This window comes from Ptychodera flava, chromosome 15 (genome assembly GCF_041260155.1).
Source record: "Ptychodera flava strain L36383 chromosome 15, AS_Pfla_20210202, whole genome shotgun sequence".
Lineage (NCBI taxonomy): Eukaryota > Metazoa > Hemichordata > Enteropneusta > Ptychoderidae > Ptychodera > Ptychodera flava.
The window spans coordinates 37355508-37374700 of NC_091942.1; the positions used below are offsets into that span (position 1 = coordinate 37355508).

General features: G+C 37.7%; 1 protein-coding gene across 1 annotated transcript in view; it reads left to right on the plus strand.

Moving 5' to 3' along the window:
• LOC139152080 (tectonin beta-propeller repeat-containing protein 1-like) overlaps positions 1-19193 on the plus strand; it is a 43783-nt gene that overhangs the window by 15297 nt on the left and 9293 nt on the right. The window contains exons 10-15 of the mRNA XM_070725170.1: positions 1402-1458; positions 2248-2422; positions 2843-2978; positions 3687-3776; positions 4333-4439; positions 5352-5459. Of these exons, the coding sequence (XP_070581271.1) occupies positions 1402-1458; positions 2248-2422; positions 2843-2978; positions 3687-3776; positions 4333-4439; positions 5352-5459 (673 nt within the window). The remainder of the gene's footprint in view (positions 1-1401; positions 1459-2247; positions 2423-2842; positions 2979-3686; positions 3777-4332; positions 4440-5351; positions 5460-19193) is intronic.

Genomic DNA, 19193 nt, shown 5'->3' on the forward strand with positions numbered 1-19193 from the left:
GTTGGCAGACTACGTCTCTGATCTCCAGCCTCACCTAGTGTGTGTGCGCCCCATCCTGACAGGTGTTAGAACAGCTGCAAGCCATTTGGATTTCTGGGTGGTGTGTCAGATACATTGTAGCAAATTTTATTTTGGGACCACAGGTCAAAGTTTAACAACCTGTCGCTCTAGCCTGATCTAGGTGTCTAGTTTTATCTTTGTTTTACACTTTAAGTAAGGCACAAGCAATGTTAACTTCTGTGTTTTTTGATGTATTGAAAGTTTATTACTGGTATAGACATTTTTCACATACTCCAACTGATTTTTGCAGTAGTTGCTATAGCTTTCTTGTTCAATTTAAAAATCGTCAATGTTTTGACACAATTTTCACAATTTAAATGTTTGATAGAGAAAGGTTTTGGAGAAAGAGAAAGAAAAAACCAGATTGTTGATTGCTTTTTATATTTCAAATTGACCTAACTTTCAAGTTTGATTTTGGTAGCGTCCGTGACAAAATTACATGTCATACTAAACAGAAAATATTTTAGAAAGAAGTTCATTTTGATTACACTAAATGGTATTAATATTGTTGCTATAGCATGGTTAATTCATGACAATAAAACTTTTTAAGTACAGCATACCAGTGGAAGGACATAGAGAAGTTGAAAGTCCTATTAAAAACTATGATCAATATTGTTGTATTTCTCACTAACTTGAGGTTGTGTTTATTCATGGAAAATTAAGTAAATCATACCAAGTATAGCTTATTTTAATGCCAATATGCATCTTTTATATTGTAATAACATAAGAAAGCATTAACAAATCATTGTTTAAAATTTTATTATGACATTTGTGTTTCGTGTACAACATTTCTGTAGCGTCCATGACACTGCGTCGACCATATAAAACATGTGCACTGTGGTAAAACTAATGACGTTTGCTTCACCAAATTTTAGGAAGATATGCCCCATACCACAACCTTTCAACATATTATTTAACTGGACAGTTATCATGAACTTGAAATTTTGACCTAAGTGACACACTCTAGCGCACCCTGATTGTGACTGACCCGTCTGTCTGTTTTGCTGTTCAAGATTGTCAAGTTGTCACACTTTAACTTTAATCGTTGTGTATAGTTTTACTACGCATTACAATGCCTTTTTAATGACAGCATTTGTGTGGTGATGAAGTTGTGAAATGTCTATTCAATCACAGAATTGTCTCTTTCCATGTCAATATACCCTCATCATGTAGAATCAAGAGCTCAAAAATTACCTTTTCATTTGACCATGCAGCTTTAAAAAGAGTAAATCTGTATGGTTGTTAGTACTATATGTCAAAGTATACAGTGTTATATACATTGATGATGCTTGGTAACCTGGCAATGATCGTTTCATGATAATTTGAATTTATTCCAAGCAGGTGGTATCACAAAGACAAGAAATGGAAAGATTATGTCAGGAGAAGACGACTAGTCAGGTAAAGAAAATGTTGCTTCTTTCATATCAATGGCCTAATTACATCTTTCATTTTACATGTAAAAGGATAGTCTCACTAAGCAGACCTCAAACCTACTCTTGTGTTTGATATTGCGTGGTGCATGTGCCATGTACACAAGCAGTGAGCAAATACAGACTGCAAGATCTAGCAAGATGGCTTGTGAAAAATTTACACTGCAGATCAGGTCAGGAATTTAAGCATCCCATTGAAGAGCATTTCTAGCCTGTTGGTTCCAGCTCAACCTGATCACCTGCAGCCTTACATACCTCAAACTATTCAAGAGCAAGCACAGGTTTAAAGTCTGACAAGCAAGAATAGTGAAGAACAAGACTTGTGTATTAACCAAGTGATTTTTTTAAGGAAGATAGTGTTGCCTTATATCAGTTGTGTTGTTATTGCAATAAAGTGGTAATATGTGAACGTAGTATCAGCAACATCCTAGCATGTACAGTAGAGTAGATCAAAAGAAAAATAGCACTAGCAAACAGGTTATCTGTATTATGGCAACTCACAAGTACTGTAATCATGAAAAAAATGAATCAACAACTTTACAGCAACATTTCAATTGTAAAAACACAACAAGGCTTCTACTGAAATCAGCAGTTATCTTCTTGTCTGATTGAATTAGAATATGGTTAAATACATCAAGCAGCAGGTAAATCATAGAATTATAAATTTTTGGGTGGATAGGTGATTGAAATTTTCATCCTGGTAAGAACTGCCGACCATGAACAATTACATTGTTGATCTGTACAATATTATACACAGGAAATGCAAAACAACTATTCTTGGTCCTTGGCTTGAATTGCCCCCTCTATCATTGCTTGACGTATCACTGCAAGTTGATGCTAAGGAACAAGGTGATGATCCCATTGCATTATGGGCAATAGCTTCAAATGGGGATGTGGTAACCAGAGAAGGCGTAACCAGAAGCTGTCCTGCAGTAAGTGATTTTGTAAACACACGGCACACTGTATCTCAGATTGTTGTCCTTCTGCATGGCCAATTGTATCTTTTTATGATAGAATGATACAGTTTTAGCAAAAGGCTTGTCATCACTCAGATATTCAGGTAAAGATAGAGACCTAACTTGCAAATTTATGTATTACACACATTGCAGTAAAAAGAGTAATCACATACATTGGTGTGTAAAATTGATTGTAATTCTTATGTCTATATAAACTTTTTAGTTGACTGTCTTGTGCCAATCTACTATCCACAGTTCAAAGGTCATGTAGGCTAGTACAACACAGCATAGTGCACTGAGCAGCATAGTGTACCTTTAATACCAAGACTTTGAGAAACAAAATCTTTGGTTGGTTATGACATGCTGATTGTGATTTTCACGTCTCGCTGTTCGCAGGGAACTAACTGGTTACATGTACCAAGTGATCAGCCTTTTCAGTCAATATCAGTGGGCGGTAATTACCGTGTGTGGGGCATTGCAAAAGATGGATCAGCATACCTTAGAAACAGTGTCAATACTAGTAATGTAGCAGGTAAGATTTCATAGAGTCAGTGACCATTCTAATATTTAGAATGAATACTTGGATTTTCTGTTTAACAGCATGACAGAGACACCCCTATCTGTTTTACATGATTTTAATCTGGTAACTGTGAACTGTTAGATATATGGTTAAAATGTCACTATTATAAGATGATTTAATAGTGACATTTTAATCATTTTTCTGCTAGTTCACAATTACCAAACTGAATTTAGTTGAAGGTATAGATCACTTTGTATCCTACAACTTCTTGTTGCTTAATGTGGTATGTACCGGTAATTCATTGTACACTCATCAACACTCCAAGTGAAGTCTTCAACTATCAAAATTACACAAGCTGTTAGTCGCCATTTCCATGATTAATTTCCCATACTTTTTGAGATGAGTCATTGTCTCAATAAAAGATTTCCCACAATTTCAAGTCAGTAAGACAAGGAGGAATTCAGGTTATTAGCCTTACCTGTACCAAGGTAGTCATTAACATTCATTGACATTGAGGGGGATACAACAGTGTGAAATGCTTCACTGATTGTGTGTCAACCACCCCATGTCAAAAAACATAGTATGACATATATTTATACAGTATTATATACAGTGAATAAATTTATCACGAGCTGCTCCTCAGTGGGTTGCTAATATAATATTTCATACCATTAAAATTAACAGTTTATAGCTTAAGTTTAATCGTGACTTTCCTTTCAGGAGACTGTTGGTTTCATGTTCCCCCTCCACATGTATCATTACGTCAAGTATCAGTAGGTATGGCTGCTGTCTACGCTGTTGATACCAATAGTAAGTACATATGCTGTGCTTCAATACTAGTTATGTCTGTCAGCCATTGATTGCAGTAATGCACATTTTCAAGTTTACCTGCATGTTCAAGGTTTACTGTGTATTATCAGATTTACTGTATACCGGTAGTACCTGATGACCATACCACATCAGGGACACATTTGGAGATTATCAATCCCATCCATCCCTATATTCACCTTTGTAGAGGTCTTTGTCACTATCCAAAGCAAAATATTGCATCGAAATTTGGGAGGAAAAGGTGAAGTCAGACATGATATCTATGTTTATACACTGTACCCAGTAGTTGGTTGACTGTTATATACAGAGTTATCAACAATTTTCAGTGCTGTAGACAAAGGAGCTGGTAAAATGTTCACAATTCACAGAATCCATACTGTGGTTGATTGGCACATGAACCATTCCTTCATTACATACCAGTATGTGTGTATCTACAATGAAATACAATCTTACAACTATCAATGCAAGAACTCAGTAACACTATTTGAAAGCTTTCACATATTTCCAGTGTTAATTCCATGTGTGTCTCTTACTGCAGATGGCTTGTGGTATCGTAAGGATATAACTCTGACATTTCCTGAGGGAACCCGATGGATTCATGTCTGTAACAATGTATACAAGGTATCTGTTGGTCCAAAAGATCAGGTAATTATCAAATGAATGGATAGTGAAAGAGGAAGTTATCCATCCACATTTACAGAGTATAACTTCCCAGTACTTGTTACATGAGTGTTAGTATTGAAAATATGGATAGAAGTATCTTTTCCTTTCATGGTTAAAGTCTCATACATGTGTGCATCTGAAGAATATACTCATTATGAAAAGAATCATGTTTATCTAGGTTGCCTTGCCGTAGTGGTGTTTAGCAATCAGACCCTTAGGATTATATCAATCAGTAACTTAAAGATAGTTCAGTGTAGGCCAAGGGTTCTTTGGTCTCGCCCATACAAATTGACCAATGATGTGACATCACATGCAGTCCAGCACTACTAAGAGAGGCACTATTATCATATTTCATGATGAAAATCTATAAGTATACTAGTTGCTACCTCTGTTGTAAAGCAGTGTGTTCAACAATGTATCAAAACATCACACATTTAGCATTTTGTAGAGTGAACTTTAGATTGAACCTGTTGAAATCTGTAATGTGTAAACTTCAATAGCCATGATTGACATGATTTCATAGGAATCTAGTCTCATCAATATTAATCTCTACGGAAGCTACATGTAGATAGAAAATACTGTAAAATCATCAATTTTAACAGGGATATAATTCCATTATTTTGATGTTTTAGACATTTTCACACTGATTTGCTTGTAAAATAATACAATCTATCATTATTTAACATTTTCACTGGGATTTTATTCAGCAGATTTCATCTATCAGCAAAAATAGAGACTTGTATCCCATGAACAATAAATGTTTTTACAGTAATTATGTTACTGGTCAATTTTCTTGATATGGAACCTATTTGAAATTTGAGTTCTCAATCTCTATATTTACTAAGGTAGTATTTTCTCTGCTGTAAAATCTGATTCTTGGCTGTCATTATCCAGGTTTGGATATTGGCTGAAAAAGTCGGAGGAAGCCGACAAGTTGTCTGTAAGAGGAAGGGCATCACATCAAACAAACCAACAGGAGTATCATGGGATCTTGGCATTGGGGTAAGATTTTCTATTAATTCACCATTGAAGGGAAACAGTCATTGGAACTGCGCCTGTGCAAGTTTCTCGTTTATAAACAATGTATTTCCTGCATGATATCTAGATGCACCTCATCATGGCTGCAACATTTAAATTATACAATGTAGATTATGACAGACATGTTGTAACTTTCATCAATCACCATCGTACCTTGGATATAGTGTTTGCATTGGTCATATGGGTCCCATGCAACCTTTGAGCGCAGTTCCGATGACTGTATCCCTTTAAGAGTGAGTGTGAAGATGATGTGTACAATTTTCAGTAAATTACCCTTAAGACTGATTAGAATCAGCTATGCAGGTTACGGCTTATGTGTGCTGCACTTAGATGGAAGATGGAAAGACTTAGGCAGTGATACAGCAGTTCAAGTGGGAGGTAGAAGTGTTACATTGCCATCCATTAATTGCTAGTCTGTTTGTTTTTAATTACTTCACCCTGTTTTACCAAAGCAAAATATTGGTACTGTAATTGTAAAAAGTAATGTATTAGCACCTGTAACCAGTGAGGGGCTATGTAAATCACTATCATGTTAAGGTCTTTGGATATAAAACCTATCAACACACTTAATAACACATTATGAATTCACTGTTAGTGAGTAGGGAGTTCAACTGCCTTGAAATGGACCAGCGCAAAATTATGCCAAATTAGTTTGTTAGCACATTAGACTCTCCAGGGTTTTTTTTCAGTTTTTCTTTTAAAAGGGGAATTTTGAATCCCACTGGCGGAAGTGGGCAGCTGCTCCATCTTTCATTTGAATATGGCCATAGTGTATGGTAATGGACTTCTACATTGTTTAACAAATTAATCTGGTAGATAGCCTTTGAATATATAACGGGTACTCCCTTGAATCATCATATTAATAGTGGTCTCATTGTAGAGATGGCACACACCAGAGACCATTGCTTGAACTGTTACCTACAGTCCATAGCAATTCCAGCCCATACAGTCCCACTCATTTGAGCTTCATCTTGAACCTAACCTTAACAGTGGTCATGATGATTTTGAGTGGATTGTTTAATGTGCAGTTAGCATCTGCCTGACAGAAATGTATTGGAGAAAGCTATACACATTACAGTGAGTACAAGATGCTGAGTGATTGAGAGATCAAAGGGGTGTTGTGCCCTACAGGGTTCTTTATTGGCAGTGGTTTAAATTTCAATGCCAACTTTGATTACTTTCACTCTTTATAAAAAAACAACTGAAAACTATCACTTTGAACTTGAATTTTTCGAAAAAGATTAATTGTCATAAAAAGAGTTGTCAATATTTTGAAACCAGCATTTCAACAGCTAAATAGGCAGAGCAATTTCAAATTATGTTTGTATGTTTGAAATCCAACATCATTTGTTGTCAAGTGATAATAGCTTGCACTGCTAATCAAAATGTTTTGCCCAAAAATACACCAATATTAGCCCATAATTTGTTCATTTTGCCAGGTGATCAAAGATCCATTCACCTCCATGTAATAAAAGATATAGCCTCCATTTGTAACTTGTACAGCTTCCTAAGATAACTGGTGCAGCCACATTCCCTTATTTTACTTCCAATCCTGTCGATGTGTCCCTGTATTCTTCGGAAACACCAGGTATGAAATCCTGAAGTTTGGAGTCACTGAATTCTAGTTCAGAGTTGTAAGGTTGAAGGCAGAGTGTATCCATAGTGCATTTGCTCAATTCAAATTTACGGCAGATCAGACCCCCTAGAGATACCTTCTGACTTCCTCAACCAAACACAAAAACTTTACATCATCAAAGTTGAAGCCTCTCTGAGGAATTCTGATAGGTGGTGCTTCCATAATGCAAAAATAACGTCATACACAACATTTGATAACAAATTAATTTCTCGGTAATAAATGGCTTTTTAGCTCCCATAGCCATATGTATATATGGCAATGGAAGCTATTCTTATAGGCTAGGGAAATGTCTGTATGTATGTATGTCTGTATGTCTGTATGTCTGTGTGTCTGTATGTCTGTATGTCTGTATGTCTGTCCGTCAACATCAAAAACTCCAAAACCGCTGAACATTTCATCTTGATATTTGGTGTGTACATGGATGATGGGCTGTAGATGAGATTTTGTTCAAATGAAGTTGTCATTGCCAAAAATATGCAAATTAAGTGAAAAAATGTAAAAACAGTCAAATTGAAAAACTCAATAACCACTGAGCAGATTACATGTAAAATTGGCATGTAAGTACTTTAGGCTGACATGAAATGATTGTGCACATCTTGGGTCAGTATCTTGGACTTGCTATTTTTCATGAATTTTTTTGTAATTTTCTCCCATTTTTGGTCAAAAAATCTTCTTCTCTGAAACCACAAGTCCGATTGATTTGAAACTTGGTATGGAAGTGCATAGGAATGACCTTTCCCAAATTTGGGCAAATCGTGGTGAAATTTGCATATTTTTAGTTTACACGTCCATAGACTCCCATGTATTAGGCAGATCTCCATAGACATCCATGTATAAGGCCACGAAAAATAAAAATTTAGTTTCTCATCGTATTCATATTGCAAAAAGGATGCAGTGACACAATTTTTAGTCCCGATGGATGAAGTCCAGTGGGCTTATAGATTGGGTCATGTCCGTCTGTTCGTCCATCCGTGAGTCCATCCGTTCACGCAGACATCTCGGATATTTTGACAAAATGTCATGTGACCTTGATGACCTTTGATCTCAAATATACATATTTGTCCATAACTCAGTAACCACGAGTGCTACCACCCTTCATATATGGTATGATGGGACACCTTTATGACACCACATATTGTACCTCATTAATTATGCACATATCTAATTTTGAGCGAGCCAATAGAGCTAGAGGTCTGATTTTTGGTATATAGGGATAACTTAGCAAAACAATTTTTTTGACAAAATGTCACGTGACCTAGGTGACCTTTGACCTCAAATATACATATTTGTCCATAACTCAGTAACCACAAGTGCTACAGCCTTCATGTATGGTATGATGGGACACCTTATGACGCCACATATTGTACCTCATTAATTATGTGCATATCTAATTTTGAGCGAGCCAATAGAGCTAGAGGTCTGATTTTTGGTATATACACAGGGGCTCACAAGTGGCTATTTAAGTCAATATTACAGCGTTTTTCTTTCTTTTTCAATGTTACAAATAAAGCTGAAGAGCACAACATTTGTGTAGCTGTCTTTTGTGTAGCTTGTATTGGCATGTATAGTGCGCCCTCAATGGGGAATGTGATCATATGTAAATACGACCTTTAGTTCCGTGACCTCTAGCCAATTCCTCTGGCCATGCCTTCTGGCCACCTGTACAGACGTCGCTGTGTTTACTGTACTATAATTCCCAAGGGAGGCAGATCCGGCCATATCCGCAGTATCAGTGTTATGGTGAATCTCCGAAAACATGAAATCTTGGTAATTTTTTTTGACGGACACGGCCATTGTTTTGGCACACCGATCTGACATTGTCATTAAAGTCTAAAAATGAACCTTCGTGAATGTAGAATGTGAAGAAAATTGGACGCTGTCAGCACCATGTCCGAAGCGACCCATGTGCGCCGTAAAGTACATGTGTGGGCAACTTGATTATACTTTATAATGAGGACGTAATCTGGTGAGTGACGGCTCGTTCAAGAGTGGTGGGGCGTGCCTTATGCAAGAAATAAACAGGAAATTAACATATTTACAAACACGATGTGTTGCACATGGCCCGTACGCGACACAGCCGGCAGATCACCTCAGTGGTACAGCAACAGGTATTAAAGTTTGTTATGCCTATTTTGTTCCCATTTTATCGCTGGGAGGTTAAAAAGCCAGTCGAGATTGCGTTATCACCTAACACCATACCGATTGGGGACAGAGCAGAGTAGATCGAAACGCAAACGGGGTGTTATTATAGGAAAGGCAGTGACGTATTTTAAAGCTGAATAAAATGCTGTCTCTGGTTGTGTAAGTCTGTCAATCGAAATATATATTTTTTTCCCAGTTGATTAATCATGGGGGATGGCAGTCTCGATCTCCCCTTTATGGATTGATATTTACTGACTCGTTCCTTCTCATTTTTGTCAATCGATGAAAGCATTTTCGTCTTCCTTATTCAATCTTACTTTGACCGATGTTATATCCTGACCTACAGTGTCATTAGTTTTGACCAACGTGCAAAGACGTTGCCCATGCGCCCGGTTGACGAGATATTTTGCAAAACGGTGAAGAAATATTATTTATTTATTAGCCGTGTTCACAATAATGACACTGGCTCAAAAAGAAAGAGAAGGACAAGAAAATCGGCCATACTGTATGCATGGGGGCCCGGGAGACATCGATGTCAGTCTTTCCGGACTGTTTCCATGTTACATGTAACTTTGGGGATATCAATCAGTTGGTTGAATAAAACAAAAGTTTTCGGACATATTTCATGTCAATGTTGTCAATGTCGGACTTTTGATTCATTTCGATTGAGAAACCAGAATCAGAGATGTCTGTATTAAACACGGACGCATAATTCGGAATAGTTTGTTGTGCTACTGTCGGTCTCAGTCGTGGTGTCTCTCCCATAAAATTTCGAAGCTATAGGCCTACACTTGTCGTTTCGATTCACAGGTAGCAGTACACCTATGACCAGGTATTGTATGTTCTTAAAACGACACTACACTCTTTGCCACCGTGTCTCCCCATGTGTCCTTGAACCTATGGACGTGCCCATTGTTTTACTGCGCCCATTCTGGTGTAAACCCCTGCTCGTTCCTAGCAGAGTACTTTTTTAAAGTTCTGTACATCAGTGTACACTGTGTGTATAAGCCCTAGGTATTAGTAAAGAATAAAGGGTCGTTACAGTTGCTAAAATTGCGAGAAAAACGGCACGTTTTTCCAGTACTTTTACAGTTCTGTGCTTTCCATCCCCGTTACTCAAATAGAATAGTCCTATTCACAAGCGCTATCGTTTTAAATCACGTCCAGGATGTGCTGTTGATTTTCATTCTTTCGTGCAATTTCATTCGTTTGAAGCAATTTCATTTGACTGCTCTGTGGGACTCTTCTGGATATGTGTTTTGGATAAAAAGAACTCTACAGTGATAGACATAAACTTCGACGGTGATAGGTATACATATCGGTTCGATGTGCGAAGATATACAGATTACAAGTTATTTTAGAAGTTCTCAAAACCAGTAAAAATAACGTAGACGTACATCGCATGCTTTCTTACACCGAACGAGCCGTCGGTTTCCATAGCTATTACGTGAAATCCGGCCTCACCGATGTCCCTGTCCCGATTCGGAGAACAACTTTCAAGCTGCGAGTTGAGGTTCAGATGTCCGATTTTTTCATATTCAAAAGACTCAGTATTGATTCACAGAGAACGCCCGTCTTGTTTTTAGCACATGAGGGCAATTGAAAATTCAAAGCCAAATAGCCAGTGGGAAAAAATTCGACCGGACGACTCGCTCTCACCAGCGATCGCAATTAAAATAAAATCGAAGTCTCTGAAGTCGGTATTATTGCTCCGCCATGTTTACTGTTGGTTGTACGGCCAGTTTATTAAATTCACAGATTTTCTTCACGGTAAAATTCATATAATTGCCATACCGCGAAGTTCCCTGTCAATATGTCTATTTGGCAGAAAAAGCGTCACGGACATTCGATCGATGGTGATGAACTTTTTCCAGGCCGCGACATATCACCAGTTACGAACTTTACCGGTTTTCGATACGAAATATGCAATATATTATCAGCATTGTTCACGTTGTGTTTTGAGTCTGATATCGAATATAACAGGAAAAAACTAACGATTTGAGTGACGATAGAGACCATGCCCGATACGGAAAATTGACACCAACTACTTGCATTGAGCAGTGACCTGAAACTTCAGACTTATATATAAATGTCGACAATATAAAATATCGAAATGCCGGAGAGAGAGAGGGAGAGAGAGGTCTACGCTGTCGCGATCTGAATATGTACTGTTTCGGATATGACTTCGGTATAGACGATACACAGACATCGAAAATGTACACCTACTTTCCAGAAATTCGACTAATCTTATAATAAGAGTAGAATAAATATAAAAGTGGTGGTTGAAGTAAATCTTCAGATATTGGTTTTCCAAAGTTAGACAATACTTACAGAAATATGGTCGCCATAGTCTTCTCTTAAAAAATATTATCTTCAACACCACGTTTCTTATGATCGGTGATGTCATTTTTTATTATTTTTACAAACTTTCAATGCATCAAACGCCATTAGACTATCTCATCTGCCTGTCAGGGAGTTACAATATATTTCCAAGGGCTGGCACACGATGTCAACTTACGCGTCGTCCGTCGAGCGGCCGATGGCAGTGTCACAGATCACTCCGTCTGTAATCGCGGCCACTTTGATTTTGATGTGACATCCAGGTGCGTTTGAGTTTTTTGTTACCTAATTTGTAGACCTCACAAATTTCACAGTCCGTGCTTTGAAGCAGTCTCAACATGGCAAACATGTCTCGCGTAAATTTCATCCTCGTCGTTCCAATTAATTCGACCACTAAATTATTTCGGCAGTTTTAATTTCCTAATAAATCGACGATTTTGAAATAGTAATTATTTTTTTCTGGTCGAATTGATCGATTGAGACTCATTCTGTACGCCTGCTAACTTTCTTGAAGATAAGAACACGTATTTTCGACCATTTTCCCGTGAGCCGTCGACGGCTTCTACGATGTTTGCTCGATCGCGCGTACAACGCACTGAATACTTTACCGGACTTTCTTTGCTCTGCGTTTTTGCCAAAAACAACAGTCGCCAGAGCCGTAACATGTTGCTCCATGCTTGAGGTCGCCGGTAGCCCTGGTGCTTTTTGACGCTCATTAATGCAGACTCGCCCACATAAATATATGAATATTTATGATGCATTTTAAGTAACCAGGTACTTAGCGGCGCTGATGGTCTTGGCTTGGCGAAGAGCTGCTTCCCTTGGGAAATTAGTACAGTAAGCATAGCGAGGGCAGGGCAGGAAGTAGGCATGGCATGGCTAGAGCCGGGCCTAGAGGTCACGGAACTAAAGGTCACATTTACGAGGACTCACTATACATGCCAATACACGCTACACAAAAGACAGCTACACAAGTGTTGTGCTTTTCAGTTGGATTATTTGTAACATTGAAAAAGAAAGAAAAACGCTGTAATATTGACTTATGCGGCCCTGTGGTATATAGGGATAACTTAGCAATACAATTTTTTTGACAAAATGTCACATGACCTAGGTGACCTTTGACCTCAAATATACATATTTGTCCATAACTCAGTAACCACAAGTGCTACAGCCTTCATGTATGGTATGATGGGACACCTTATGACGCCACATATTGTACCTCATTAATTATGTGCATATCTAATTTTGAGCGAGCCAATAGAGCTAGCGGTCTGATTTTTGGTATATAGGGATACATGTAACTTAGCAATACAATTTTTTTGACAAAATGTCACGTGACCTTGGTGACCTTTGACCTCAGATATACATATTTGTCCATAACTCAGTAACCACAAGTGCTACACCCTTCATGTATGGTATGATGGGACACCTTATGACGCCACATATTGTACTTCATTTATTATGCGCATATCTAATTTTGAGCGAGCCAAAGAGCTAGAGGTCTGATTTTGGTATATAGGGATAACTTAGCAATACAATTTTTTTGACAAAATGTCACGTGACCTCGGTGACCTTTGACCTCAAATATACATATTTGTCCATAACTCAGTAACCACAAGTGCTACACCCTTCATGTATGGTATGATGGGACACCTTATGACGCCACATATTGTACCTCATTAATTATGTGCATATCTAATTTTGAGCGAGCCAATAGAGCTAGAGGTCTGATTTTTGGTATATAGGGATAACTTAGCAATACAATTTTTTTGACAAAATGTCACGTAACCTCGGTGACCTTTGACCTCAAATATACATATTTGTCCATAACTCAGTAACCACAAGTGCTACACCCTTCATATTTGGTATGATTGGACACCTTATGACACCACATACTGTACCTCATTAATTATGCACATATCTCATTCTGAGCAAGCCAATAGAGCTGGATGTCTGATTTTTGGTATATAGGGATAACTATAGGAGAGAAATTTTTTGACCAAATGTCATGTGACCTCGATGACCTTTTACCTAAAATATATGTTTATGTCAATAAATAAGTAACCACAAGTGCTATGTCCTTTGTATTTAGTAGGATGGGAGACCTTATGACAACACACGCTTTACTCATTAATTATGTACACATCTAATTCTGGGCAAGCGAACAGAGCTAGAGATCTAATTTTTGGCATATAGGGATAAATTAGCAATATAATTTTTTTTTTCAAAATGTCATGACCTTTGACCTTGATTATACATATATATGCATATCTCAGTAACCACAAGTTCTATACCCTCCAATTTTGATAGGATATTAGACCTTAAGATGTCACATCTTGTACGTCATTTATAATGCGCATATGTATTTCTTGGCTGGCCAATACTGCTAGAGGTCTGATCTTTTTTCCCGATTTAGAACCATAACTTAGACATGCCTCATGTGTTTCAAATTGGGAACAACGACATAGACCTATGTGCCCATAGATCTCAACATATACACTCCAGTGATACTTCTTAATGACCACATTTTCCTGCCCCATCAAGACTAATACTCCTATTACAAGTGGGGACTCTGTCATTGTAAATGACTTGTTGAGTTAATGGTTGTATCACAGTATTCGATATATCTAATTCTGTATTTTTTCCATTTTATATTCTGAATAAATACATTAAACATATTTCACTGTCTCCAGTACATTACATTTAAGTATTTTCACTTCATGCACTTTCTCCTTTCACACATGTTCAAATATCTGACCAGAGAACAAACACTAAATAGTCCAGGATGGGAGCTACAGTGTCATTGACGCTATTTTTTCTCATCTTTTCATCGTGAATGTTACAAAATAATCTTCCAAATGGTACAGAAATAATCTTCATAAACTTGGAAAGGCAGGTGGTTGATATTTGGGTTGACTATCACTTTAAACACTGTCGTTCATGATTTTGATAATTCACCACATAATGAGTGAGCACAGGAAGCTTAGAATAGACTAGCAGATATATCAAGATCTAAATACAAAAACTGACCAAGAATGTAGATTTGTGGATTACAAATTTATATTTTTAATTATGCACAGACCGTAAAAAAGATCTGGCTACAAATTTATATACAATAATGATTGACTGAATCGCAAAGTAATAATATGGCAGCTGGCATCTCCTCGCTTGTTTTTGTTTTTCTTGGGAAATATTACAAAAAACTTTCTCATGGAAAGTCAAAAATACGTCAAGTAAAAATGACATGTCTATACAAAGTCGCCAACTATACAAGTGCATTTTATTGAATAAATCTTGCATCATTGCATTCTTTATTGATGTCTTCCACTTATGTGTTTTCTTCTTTCTGACTCTAAACCCTCTCCTCCTCCTGGGTGCAGCAATGTTCTCCCAAAGGTGACTGATGTCGCTGGCAAACCAACATTTTGATTCTCTTGAAGTTAGTAATGTAGACCAATTCTTCATAATTATTGTACTCAACATAACAATTGTTTCCGAAAATATCCTTATCATCTTCATGAAGTTACACAATCATATTAAATCTCATTTGATTGCACTTCAAAATTTCAAGTAAAGAAAGAATCATGTTTCATCAACAACAGTTTACGTTAGTCACTGCAGAATATTGCATGCTGAAATACTGATTGCAGATATACGTACCCAATACAGGCAAGCCATGTCACTTCGCATTTTGTAACTTCTATTCCCAAGAGCCAACCTTTTGTCCTGGTATATAAGGCATACGCTGTTGAAACTTTTGACGTAATGAGTATCTTTACACTGTAAAGAGAATATAAAGGGTTAAGAAAACCGAACCCGGCATACAATACATATTCATATTGCGACAAATGATCGAATGTACAAAATGACGAGTGCTACTTACGTCTATTCATGATTCTGCAAGTTGACTCGATAAAACATCAGGTCATTGTTATTGTCCTTTTGCTTCAAAGAATTTGATAGATGGCTCTATGTCAAACTGCTGCACTTGACACCCAGAGGTAGCATTGCAGTTTGTGGGATCACACTAAAACAGAGGAAACAATATTTGAAATATGCTTTACATTATTATTATTATCTGAAGGTGATCATACTTTATTAGCTTTTCATAAAACTATATCTCACCTGAAAGTGGTTGACTATGTTGTCTAGATTCTGCCTTAGCAATTGGCATGCTTCCCTCCTGGCCTTGACGCTACCTTCCTGGCTATACATGTTGTCCTTGCTTCTCTTCATGGCCCAGTAGAAATGAGTCTTGACTGAGGCGGCTACAATGAAAAAGTGAACAAATTCAAACATTGCTGATACAGACCATCAAAACAGCGGGTGCATCGTCCGCTCGCACGGCTTAGCTAGACAGGAGTCTTCCACTAACTACGCCGTGTGTGATCACGCTGATATACTGTGCGAAGGAAATCTGATAGAACTTGAAATCAGACGGACCAATCACAGCACGCGTTACATAAACAGAGAAATCCGAGATGGCCCCAGCAAAGTGCAGCAAAGTGTGCAACTGTGACATAGATCGACGAACAATCTTCACATCAACATTTCCCAGTCACACTTGGCATTCTAAACGAAGTTTGCGGAGGACTTGACAATCGTGTTGGATTGAGGTACATTTGTAAACCATGTTCGCAAAAGTAAATACTTTAGCTTCATTGTAAGCTGCAAGACATTGTTACAAATTTACACTCTTGCTTTGAATGCGTACGGGAAGAATTAGAAATGAAATGTAGACAACGACAGCGATCGCTGATTGGCTAGTTACAGGTCTCGTACAGTCGTGTGGTGGCGCTTTAAAACCATGATCTGTGGGCTCGATCGGCCAGGCCTGATTTCGGGAAGCATCCAGCTGCCCAAACAGCAGGCCTTGGCAAGCGAAAATGAGGTGCATGTTACCTTTTGAGGTCTTCTCTCACTATACATCAATTTCCAGTGGTTCTGATATAGTGCTTACAGGCATCATCGAAAGGGTACTGTAACAGTATACGAGACATGACGGTGAATACTGCCACAATTTAGCTACTGATATTTTGGTTCATGAATAAGGAAAACATGTACAAACCTTTGTAAAGAGATTGGAATGCCATGTCACAACCATTATTTTTCGTTGAAATCCATGGTTAATGAGGTACCGTAGGTCTGTAGAAAACTCAAATTCAAAACATACTGATACACAACCTGTTGTCAATCTTCAAAAAATTGTTTACCAGCAAAGTCATTCATTTTTCTTGATATAAATGCACTGCTGGCAATGAATCTGCTGAAAATGTAAAGGTAATGATTTGTGAGAAAAAATAACATTGATTCCAAAATATTAAAACAATTATGAGTAAAAGTTCACTTAAAATACACAATTGAAGGTGTTTTAAATTTATAAAATCTACATGAAGGCATCTACCAAACCAAAGACCCTCTTTCCTGTCTGTGACGTAACAAACATTAAAGCCAGTGTATTTGTTGTTGCAAAATGTCACATTTTAAAGTTTTCTCATTTTTTGTGTTAATTTACATACTTTCAGACCAAGCACATTCAATTGAACAATGGTAGCTTTTCCATTATATGATATGAGGGTGACCGGACGATTTTTAAAACTGAAATTTTTTGCCAAAATCTTGACAGCACCTGTTGAAAGTGTTGGTACAAAGTCCAAATCTGAAAAAATAATTTGGCTAATTAGCATGATCACAATTTGGCAGCCTCTGGAAAATCAAAGTTTCAAAATTCTTTCCCTGAGAATATGTAATAGGAATAATGAGAAAATATGACCAAAATCGGATCAAATATTGTTAAAATGGCTCAAAGATGACTAACTGTACCATAATGAGTCCAGTGAAAGGTGCATTGATAGTTTCCAAATTATTTCTGTGAGAATATTGTATGGGTTGATAAGTCCAGTGAAAGAAAATGGAAGATTGTCCTCACGCTGACCTTTGTGTTTCCAGTATCATGGATACAAGCCATTGTTTCTGGTCAGAGACAGGTGCGCACGGGTGAAAAAGCACGTTGTTCGAGTACGGCACTATTGCGAACTTACTTCCTGCTTTGGAAAACCGTGGGCGCTAATTTGCGCTGCATAGCTGAGCCTTTTTAGAGCACAAAACAAGTAGAAAAATATCTAAGGTACAATTTGCCCGCATGGCCATTCCTTCCCTTCTTGGAAAATGATGCCAAAAGTCATAGCCGTTTCAAAGTAAAAATTTCGTCAGCAGTTTCTCGGAAGAAAAAAAGACCTTTTTAGGAAATTTTTGCACTCATCTTGACTTCCTTGTCTTCACAACATTCACTGTGAAATGCAAGTGTTTCCATTCACGCGATCTCTCATAGCGACCGTTCGCGTGCGAGTAGACGACTTCCAAGATGGCGTCCCCTCTGACATTTGTTGACAAAATGTGTTCATAAACTTCAAGATTTTCACGTCATTACCTTGTTCATAGACATAAATGTGTACAACTGTTGCATACTTAAGGTGAATTTGTACAATTTATCACTACCTGGGTCCCCCTTTAAGCCTTCGATTTCGAGCATTCACTCTCAGAAAACTTGTGTCAGCCCCATTGTAGGGAATAGGAGGGCCTCTCGTCCGGTCACCCTAGTATATGTACATTTACATCAATACAGTGGTGAAACACAGAGTGTGAAAACACAACGCACTACCATTGGTTAAATCTTCACTTGTGAATTACAAAGAAAAGCTCAACGATCTTGATATCACCCATAGAAACTAAATAAAATGTACACCATAGTCACTGAATCTTTTGCACCTTACAACAAATACACACCTGTGCCTAGGCTGTTTTTGTCTTACTGTATAGGTAGTGATTATATCAATGTCAACGCAGGGAAAATGTATTCCGCAGGTAAAGTGTTAACTTGTTTTGCATTCCTAAATGTTATGGAGTTAAATACCCGGGTGTACATTGTAGACTTCTTTTTCTGCATCTTCTACAAAGGTTGAAGAAAGGTGATGGGGTAACTCTTGCCTGTAACCTCCTCTGTCAGCCAATGCTGCAAGGTCTCTGTAGTTGATGACAAATCCCATCTTTTTAGCACCATACTGATCTGAGAACTTCTCTTCTGGAACACCACTTGGTCATTGTAGTTGTTTCTGTGCACCTGTTCTGTGTGAGTTCCATTCAACAGTAAGTCATTTAATTGTGATTGATGGAGGTGCATGAGGCATTTTATATCCATTGGATCACTTGAGTCATAGAGTGATAGGTTTTGTAATATCTTATATTGTGTCTCTTTAGAATTGGGCACTATATTTTCTCAATAGACCATGTTCCAAACCGCGCGAGACGTTCCGAGATATCGAGAGAATATGTGGTTCGCAGTGGACGTGTTCTCGCAACACAGGACAAACTGCGTAAAACAGGACAAGTCGCTAATTACGTTAAACACTGCATAAAATATATGAAGTTGCAATCTTTGCTCAGTTCTGCACTTTTCCTAGTTCCATACAAAGTTTGACTTGTATTACTAAGCTGGAAACCTGTTTCTACGGGCATGTATTAAAGTCTCGCGAGATCTCGCAATCAGCGGAACATCGTCTATTGTGTGCACCAGCTTTCAA